The sequence below is a fragment of the Enhydra lutris genome, unplaced genomic scaffold (genome assembly GCF_002288905.1).
Source record: "Enhydra lutris kenyoni isolate GAN:26980312 unplaced genomic scaffold, ASM228890v2 scaffoldscaffold86, whole genome shotgun sequence".
NCBI lineage: Eukaryota > Metazoa > Chordata > Mammalia > Carnivora > Mustelidae > Enhydra > Enhydra lutris.
In genome coordinates this window covers 677,359-686,556 of record NW_019154170.1, presented here as the reverse complement: position 1 = coordinate 686,556, position 9,198 = coordinate 677,359, and the positions used below count along the sequence as shown (strand labels likewise).

Here is a 9,198-nt window from a genome sequence, read left to right as displayed (position 1 = left end):
TTTCCATAGTTGTTATATTATTTGAAGTGTCCATTTTCCAACAAAAATATTATGGGACATACAAAGAAACAAGGAAGTATATTACTCATACACACAGGAAAAAACAGTGAGTAAAAACTGTTCCTGAGAGAGCACACATGTTGGAGTTACTAGACAAATATTCTAAGTCACTGTTTTAAATTGTTGAAAGAGCTAAAAGTTAGCATATGTAAGGAACTAAAGAAAAGTATGAGAACAGGGGCTCCTGCCTGGCTCTGTTGGTGGAGCTTTCAACTCTTGATTTCAGGATTGTGAACTTGAGCTCAACACTGGGTGTAGAGATTACTTAAAAATAAAACCCTAAGGGATCCTGGGTGGCTCAGTGGGTTAAAGCCTCTGCCTTCGGCTCAGGTCATGATCCCAGGGTCCTGGGATTGAGCCCAGAATTGGGCTCTCTGCTCAGGGGGGAGCCTACTTCCTCCTCTCTCTCTCTGCCTGCCTCTGCCTACTTGTGATCTCTGCCTGTCAAATAAATAAATAAAATCTTTCAAAAAAATAAAATAAAATCCTAAAAAACCCCAAAAGTATGAGAACAATATGTCACTAACTGGAGAATACCAATAAAGAGAAATTCTAAAAAGGAACCATATAGAAATTCTGAAGTTGAAAAGTACAATACCTGAAATGAGATTTTCACTAGTAGGTTCAATAACAGATTTGAGCAGGCAGAAGAAAGAATCAGCAACGATTGAAGATAGATCCATTGAGATTAACCAGTCTGAGCAATGGGGGGAAGAAAGGATGAAGAAAAATTTACCCTGAGCCAGGGTGCCTGGGTGGCTCAGTCTGTTAAGTGTCTGTCTTTGGGACATGGTCGGGCTCACTGCTTAGTGGAGAAGCCTGCTTCTCACTCTCCTCCCCACTTGTGCTTTCTGCCACTATCTCAGTCTCTCTCTCTATCTCTCTCTCTCTCAATAAATAAATAAATAAATAAATAAAATCTTTTAAAAAATTTAACAGAGCCTCAGAGACTTGAGGGACACCATCAAACATACCAACATATGCCTAATGGGAGTGTCAAAAGGAGAGGGAAGATGGAAAGGGACAGGAAATATTTGAAGAAATGGTTGAAAGCTTCCAAATTTGATGAAAGTGTTAGGCTACACATTAAGAAGTTCAACAGACTCCAAATAGGCTAAACAAAGAGATCCACACTTACACACAAAATAATCAAACTGTTTAAAATCAGACGAGAAAGCATCTTGAAAGCAAGAGATAAATGTCTCATTATGTATAAGTGGTCCTTAGTAAGATTAATAGCTTATTTCTAATCAGAGACCATGGGGGTCAGAAGGCAGTGGAAAGACATATTCTAAACGCTGAAAGGGGAAAACACCCTGCCAATCAAGAATTATATATCTAACAAAACTACGTCATTCAGGGACGCCTGGGTGGCTCAGTGGGTTAAGCCGCTGCCTTCGGCTCAGGTCATGATCCCAGCATCCTGGGATCGAGTCCCACAACGGGCTCCTTGCTCAGCAGGGAGCCTGCTTCTCCCTCTGCCTCTGCCTGCCACTCTATCTGCTTGTGCTCACTCTCGCTCTCTCTCTCTCTCTCTGACAAATAAATAAATAAAATCTTTAAAAAAAAAAAAAAAAAACTACGTCATTCAGCCATAGAGGAAAAGTACCAATACATGCTTCAACATAGAGGGACCTTGAAAATATTATGCTAAGTGAAAGAAACCAGAACAAAAACATACATTTCGTATGATTCCCTTTATACAAAATATGCATCATAGGTAAATCCATAGAGACAGAAAGTAGATTAGTGGTTTGGGGGTGTGTGTGAGGGAAGTGGGAATGGGAGCGACTACTTGGTGAGTATGGGGTTTCATTTTGAGGTGAAGAAAATATTCTGGAATTATAAAATGGTGATGGTGGGGGCGCCTGGTGTTTCAGTGGGTTAGAGCCTCTGCCTTTGGCTTGGGTCATGGTCCCAGGGTCCCGGGATTGAGCCCCGTGTCAGGCTCTCTGCTCAGCGGGGAGCCTGCTTCTCCCTCTCTATCTGCCTACTTGTGATCTCTGTTTGTCAAATAAATAAATAAAATCTTTAAAAAAATTGTGATGGTTGCACTACATCCACAACACTGCAAATGCACTAAATGCTACTGAATTGTACAGTTTAAATGGTAAATTTCATGTTATGAGTATTTCACTGCAATCGAAGAAATAAAAGGAATCTTCTAAGATGCAGTAATAGAACACTAGGTAGTTTCTCAAACACACATGAAGAAATAAAGATCGCCCATAAAGGTAACTACATAGGTAAATGTAAAGACAGTACAAATGTAATTTTTCCTTGTAACTCCTTTTTCCCCAACTGATTTGAAAGACAATGGTAAAATGCAGCAATTAAGAGTCTAAGTTGATTGGCACACATGCATGGAGAGGTAATTTGTGATAATAGCAGCATAAAGGGAGAGAAAATGGAACTATACAGGAACAAAGTTTTGTATACCATTAAAACTAAATTGATATTAATCCGACCTAGGTTGTTATAAATTAAGATGTTAATAGTAATCCCCAGGGCAGCCACTGAGAAAATACTTTGAAAGTATATAGTAAAAGAAACATGAGAATTAAAATGATACATTAGACAATATCTATTAAACACACGAAAAGATAGAGGAGTGGAAGAACTGAGGACCAAAAAAAAATAGGACATACAAAAAACAGATATCAAAATGGGAGAGAAAAACCCTACCTTATCAGTAATTACATTAAATATAAATGAACTAAACTCTCCAATTAAAAGGGAGGGATTGACTGTGACCTCAGTTGCAACTTCTTGCTAGGCACGTCTCCAAAGACAAGAGAAGCAAAGGCAAAAATGAACTATTGGGATTTCATCAAGATAAAAAGATTTGCACAGCAAAGGAAACGGTCAACAAAACCAAAAGACAACCAACAGAATGGGAAAAGATATTAAAAAATGACATATCAGATAAAGGGCTAGTATAAAAAATCTATGAAGAACTTATTAGACTCAATGCCCAAAGAACAAATAATCCAATCAAGAAATGGGCAGAAGACATGAACAGACATTTTCCCAAAGAAAACATCCAAATGGCCAATAGACACATGAAAAAATGCTCAACATCACTTGGCATCAGGGAAATACAAATCAAAACCACAATGAGATACCACCTCACATCAGTCAGAATGGCTAAAATTAACAAGTCAGGAAATGATGGATGTTGGCAAAGATGCAGAGAAAGGGGAACCCTCTTGCACTGTTGATGGGGATGGAGGCTGGTGCAGCAACTCTGGAGAACAATATGGAGGTTCCTCAAAGAGTTGAAAATAGAGCTACCCTATGACCCAGCAATCACACTTCTGAGTATTTACCCCAATGATACAAATGTACTGATCTGAAGGGACACCTGGACCCCAATGTTTCTGGCAGCAATGTCCACAACAGCCAAACTATGGAAAGAGCCCTCATGTCCATCAGCAGATTAATGGATAAAGAAAATGTAGTATGTGTATATAATGGAATACTACTCAGCCCTCAAAAAAACCTTGCCATTTCCAATGATATGGATGGAACTAGAAGGTATTATGCTAAGTGAAATGAATCAATCAGAGAAAGATAATTATCATATGCTCTCATATGCAGAATTTAAGAAACTAAACAGAGGATCACAGTGGAAGAGAGGAAAAAATAAAACAAAGCAAAATCAGAGAGGGAGAAAATCATAAGGAACTTTTCTTTTTTTTTCTTTTTTTATTTGACAGAGAGAGTGAGATCACAAGTAGGCAGAGAGGCAGGCGTGGGGTGGGGTGGGGGGAAAGCAGGCTTCCTGCTGAGCAGAGAGCCCGATGTGGGGCTCTATCCCAGGACCTGAGTCCCTGATCATGACCTGAGCCGAAGGCAGAGGCTTAACCCACTGCGCCACCCAGGCGCCCCAATCATAAGAAACTCTTAACCACAGGAAACAAACTGAGGGTTACTGTGGGGGAGGGGGTGCGGGATGGGGTACTGGGTGCTGGATGTTAAGGAGGACACATGATGTAAAGAGCACTGGGTGTTACATGCGATGATGAATCACTGACTTCTACCTCCGAAACTAATAACAGATTATATGTTAATCAACTGAATTTAAATTTTAAAAATTAGAAATTAAATAAATAGTGATTGATCAATAGGAAAAAAATCTACCTTTTCTCTGAAGCAAAAAATGTAGCCTTAGATTAAAAAAAATATATAAATTGCTTGAGACTAGAATTGGTTGTTCACAGAAAAAGAATATCCACATAGTCACAAGCACATTAAAATATGCTCGACATCATTAGTCATGAAGAAAATATATATTCAGATCATAATCAATATCACTTTGTATCCATTAGAAAGGCTAAAATGAAAATTAAGAACGATACCAAGAAATATATAAGAATTAGAACAACCACTTAGGACAATTTTTTGGCAGTATTTACTAAAGTAGAATATGCATGCATACACTGTAATCCCAAAATTCCACTCCTCAACATACAGCCAACAAATTTATATCTATCTATCTATCTCTCTCTATATATATACCAAATAACATATTAAAAAACCTTCGTAGTATGCTTGGCGTGAAGTCCGTTTGGGATTCCTTCCCCTTCTCTCTCTCAAATAAATAAATAATTTTTTAAAAAAGAAGGTAGAGATTGACAGAATGGATAAAAAGATGATCCAATTGGGGCGCCTGGGTGGCTCAGTGGGTTAAGCCGCTGCCTTCGGCTCAGGTCATGATCTCAGGGTCCTGGGATCCAGCCCCACATCGGGCTCTCTGCTCGGCAGGGGGCCTGCTTCCCTCTCTCTCTGTCTCTGCCTGCCTCTCTGTCTACTCGTGATCTCTCTCTGTCAAATAAATAAATAAATAAATAATCTTAAAAAAAAAAAAAGATGATCCAATTATATATTGTCTGCAGGAAACTCACTTTAGATAAAAAGAGAGAGAAAGAGAGAAACATACACGCAATTGAATCGGGTAGGAAACCAGGAATCCATAAATACATAAATTGAGAGTTTGATACACACAGTTTCAAAGTGACTCTCTACAAACTACTTAGTAATTACAAAGCAGGAAAAGAGTAATTGCTTCATGTGGTGATTAAGCAGGGACTCAGGTCTACCTGCCAGGGTCCAACTCTGAGCCCCACCACTTCCAAGCTGTGTGACCTCAGGCAAGTTGCTTCCCCTCTCTGTTTCTCACTTTCCTCATCTGTCAAGCACGATACTCACTGTATCTTTCTCCTAGGGGTCTTGCGAGAATTGTTAGTCAAGACAACCGGGAACACACCTGCGGTCCAACAAATTCAGATTTATTACTTGTTTCCACAAGGGAGAACACACCCCGTGGGAACCAAGAGGCACACGTAAGGGCTGTTACGACCCCATGACTAGCCCACAGTATTAAACCTCACAAGAACAGCATGAGGCAGGGTAATTGTCCCATTTCACAGGCGAGGAAACCGAGACCCTGACAAGGCAAGGCCAATGGTCACAGGACTAGAAAGGGGTGGGAGCAGCACCTCCGGACACCAGAGTTGACCACTCAGCTCTTGTCCCCAACCTCACGTCCCCTCTACTCGTTGTGTCAGCACTTCATTCTTCCACCCACTGTTCTGGGGGGAAGCAATGTCCTGTTTCTTGTTCTTCTTCCTGAACCGGGGAGGAGTGTTCCCGAGGAGGGGCTGCAAGGGCAGCACGTGGGGTTATAAAAACCATCCTCGGGAGAGGAGCCGGGGAGAAGAGGAGAATGGCAGAGATGTGTGACTCCAAGGACCTGGGGGACCCTGGTGAGTCTGGGCCCCCACTCGGGGGTGATGGTAGGGAGGGCAGGATTCCAGGGTATCCGGGGTGAGTCGGGACTGCCCCCCAGCTCACAACACGGCTTGGCAGGCTTCAAGAGCTCAGCTGACTGTGTTTTGTCCTATTCAGAGGAGGAGATGTTTGGGGACAGGAGAGTAACGAAGAAATACACTGGTCTACTCAGGGGCTCAAGGATCTTGCCAGGTACCGAGGGGGGCGGTTCCAGGGCAGGCATCTGGGGAAGGAGCAGCTGGGGGGCCGCGTCCAGCATGGGTGGGGGGGCAAGGTCTGTCCCTGAGAACCTTGGCTCTGCCCATTTGCTGGTCCTGCAGGGTGTCTGACGCAGGCCCAGCTGCCTCTACTTCTTCTTCTCGTCTCCATGGGCTTCTTCCTGCTCCTGGTGGCCACCCTGGTTCAAGGTGAGTCAGGGGCCAGTCTTGAAGTCTTGGGGCCCGTTAAGTGTTTGTCCTATTTTACAGTCCCCAGACCCACTAAGGCTTGGGCCTTTGAGCTCCACGCCACCTGCTGTGTGACTGTGGGTTGGTTACTACCCCTCTCCTGGCCTGTGTCATCCTCTGTGAGATGCAGCCCATCTTGCTCCACAGGGAACTTAGGCTCCCAGAAACCTTGAAACCAGATTCAACATGGGGTCAGGCCTACAGCTGGTGCTGACAAAGAGAACTTCTCGGGGCACCTGGGTGGCTTAGTGGGCTGGGCCTCTGCCTTCAGCTCAGGTCATGATCTCAGGTTCCTGGGATCGAGTCCCACATCAGGCTTTCTGCTCAGCAGGGAGCCTGCTTCCCCCTCTCTCTGCCTGCCTCTCTGCCTACTTGTGATCTCTCTCTCTGTCAAATAAATAAATAAAATCTTAAAAAAAAAAAAAAGAGAACTTCTCTGCTTTCTTTAGTCTCTAGTGTTCGCCAGTCACTGCAGAAAGAGAAGTGGGACCATCAGCAGAGCCCCAGCCAAGGTGAAGGGCTGAATGAAGGGTTTGGGGCCTGGAGGGCTCAGAGGCTGTGCAACTTTGGATGAGCCAACGCCTGCCCCCTCCATCCCATCACCCCTCCACTCCTCCACCCTTCCACCCCTCCGCCCCACCGTGACCCTGAACCCGTAGGGTTGAAGTTGGGGAGGAGACTGGATCCCTGGAGGAGACCCTGGGGGCAATGTCAGCAAGTCATTCTCCGAGTCTCTGTTTTTTATTTGCATAATGGACTCTTGGGGTCACTGTGAAATCTATAGATCGGCTCTCAGGGGCTGCTGTCTGCACGAGGCATACACTAGGTGCTTCCTAATGGAAGTCTCCTTCTCCCAGTGGGTGTGTCTCAGAAGCCCCCACGATCAGACCTGGACGAGATCCTCCAGCAGCTGACTTGGATAAATGCCACCCTGGGTAAGAGTCATACACCAAAGTCAGGAGAGAGTTCAGGAACCACAGGTGGGGCTGGAACTCACTTTCTATGGTTCCTGCCCCAGGAGGGCAGGGCAGGGCTGGGATCTGTCCCTGGGACTGAGCTGACAGCTGAACAGAAGGTTCTCCAGAGCTGACAATGGTGCTGGGGGCCTGTCCGCCCTGCCCCCACTCTCCTCCCTAGCTGGCCTGTGCCGCCCCTGTCCCTGGAAATGGGAGCTCTTCCAGGGAACCTGCTACTTCTTCTCCCAGACCCAGAACATCTGGAAAGATGCCATCTCGGCGTGTCAGAACTTGAGGGCCCAGCTGGTGATCATCAACAGTACGGAGGAGCAGGTGGGCCGGGCAGGGTTCCCGTCGGGGGTGGGGCCGTGGGAGTGTCAGCCAAAAAGCCTTCTGTCCTTCCTCTGTCCTTGGAGAGATGGAGGTCCTGCGGTGCTGGGGAGGGGGGAGATGGGCAGGGAAGGCTTCCGGGAGGAGGCCCCAAGGTGGGCTTGGGAAGGTCATGTGAGAGAACCTGCGTGGCAGAAGCCCACTGTGGACAGAGAGGGGACTCAGCGCACTCCCGAGACCATACGTGATGTCTCCCCAGACGCAAGTGAACACAGTTCCACATGTGCGCGCACATGAACACACGGCCACAGCACACACGCGCATGTGAACAAGTGTAGCTTGAGTCAGGGCTACAGGCTGGACCACAGGAGATCTTTCACGGGGCGGGGGACAACCGTGGGGATGCGGGCAGGCAGGGGCCGGTGACATCTTGCTGCCCCTCCCCGCCCCCCGCCGCCACCCCAGAAATTTCTGAAGTCTTGGAATATGAAAAATAACCAGCGCACCTGGCTCGGCCTCAGTGACCACCACAATGAGGGGTCCTGGAAGTGGCTGGACAACTCCCCCTTACAGCTCAGGTGACCGGCTAGAGGACATGGCCCTGGGGGTGGAGGTGAGGCGTGGGCAGGGAAAGCCAAGCCAGGGGCGCTCAGACACTTGATTGGTAAACATCACCTGATGAGCTTGGTGGAGATGCAGAGTCCTGGTTCCAGCCCAGCGGGGAGAGCCCGACTCTATCATCCTAGGCATGGGCCCAGGAGTCTGCATTTTTTGCTTTGCCAGAGCTGATTGGATGGAAGGGGTGTTTGAACCCTCATTTTGAAAGCAGCACCTCTGAATCCTTACCACTCTCTGGCTGGTGCTTGAACTTTTAGTGCCCAAAGCCAGGGACTTGCTCTTGAGGGGGCAGGGTTGGGCTCCGGGTGGAGGAGGGGAGCTGATAGCTTCGATGGTGTTCACAGCTTCTGGAAAGAAGGGGAACCCAACAACCACGGAGACGAGGACTGTGTAGAATTGTACAGCGAAGGCTGGAACGACAAAAGATGTAGCTCGGAAAACTTCTGGACGTGTGAGAAGCCCTCGTCTCCCTGCCCTGGCTCCTGAGGGTCCATGCTCCCCCCTCTCCACCTGCCTCTAGAGATCAGGCAGCTTGGGCATGTGTTCTGCTTGTTTCTCTGGCCCTGTTCTTCCTGCTTCTCCCTCTGGTGATTTGTCATCCTCCTCCTGCATGGAGGTCTTCGTGATACCGAGGGAGAGTCGGAGACCCCTTCTCCTCTAAGACCTGTCCCTCCATAGGGTAGAGACCTCTCCCTTCTGTTGACGGTCTCGACCCCCCCAGCCCCCCATGACATCCCCTTAATAAAGTTGCACATGGCATTATGTGCCCCATGGAACTTATGTCTATTTTTTTAAAGTTTTTCTTTATTTATTTGAAAGAAAGAGAAATAGCGAGAGCGAGAGAGAGAGAGAGAGCACAAGCATGGGGAGAGGGAGAAGCAGGCTCCCTGCTGACCAGGGAGTCCGATGCGGGACTCGATTCCAGGGCCCCACGATCACGACCTGAGCTGAAAGCAGACGTTTAACTGACTGAGCCACCCAGGTGCCCCTTATGT

The 9,198-nt window shown here is 46.6% G+C and overlaps 1 protein-coding gene across 3 annotated transcripts; it reads left to right on the top strand.

The window, feature by feature from the left end:
- Positions 1–5,766: 5,766 nt before the first annotated feature.
- Positions 5,767–8,983, top strand: LOC111161768 (CD209 molecule). 3 transcript variants are annotated; one of them, XM_022525703.1, is made up of 8 exons: positions 5,782–5,828; positions 5,971–6,045; positions 6,174–6,260; positions 6,749–6,811; positions 7,157–7,234; positions 7,437–7,588; positions 8,051–8,163; positions 8,548–8,983. In XM_022525703.1, the coding sequence occupies exons 1-8, from the start codon at positions 5,789–5,791 to the stop codon at positions 8,687–8,689; spliced, it is 750 nt and encodes a 249-aa protein (XP_022381411.1). In that variant the 5' UTR covers positions 5,782–5,788; the 3' UTR covers positions 8,690–8,983. The 3 variants fall into 3 exon arrangements, with proteins under 3 accessions (XP_022381409.1, XP_022381411.1, XP_022381412.1); XM_022525704.1 differs by lacking the exon at positions 6,749–6,811 and having other exon boundaries at positions 5,790–5,828; XM_022525701.1 differs by lacking the exons at positions 8,051–8,163; positions 8,548–8,983 and having other exon boundaries at positions 5,767–5,828; positions 7,437–7,975.
- The last annotated feature ends 215 nt before the right edge of the window (positions 8,984–9,198 follow it).

Excerpts from the sequence above, each read along its gene's own strand:
- LOC111161768 (XM_022525701.1), top strand. The coding sequence starts at position 5,789 with ATGGCAGAGATGTGTGACTCCAAGGACCTGGGGGACCCTG. Across the intron at positions 6,046-6,173 it reads GGGCTCAAGGATCTTGCCAG|GGTGTCTGACGCAGGCCCAG; the intron begins GTACCGAGGGGG and ends CTGGTCCTGCAG. Across the intron at positions 6,261-6,748 it reads GGTGGCCACCCTGGTTCAAG|TCTCTAGTGTTCGCCAGTCA; the intron begins GTGAGTCAGGGG and ends TGCTTTCTTTAG.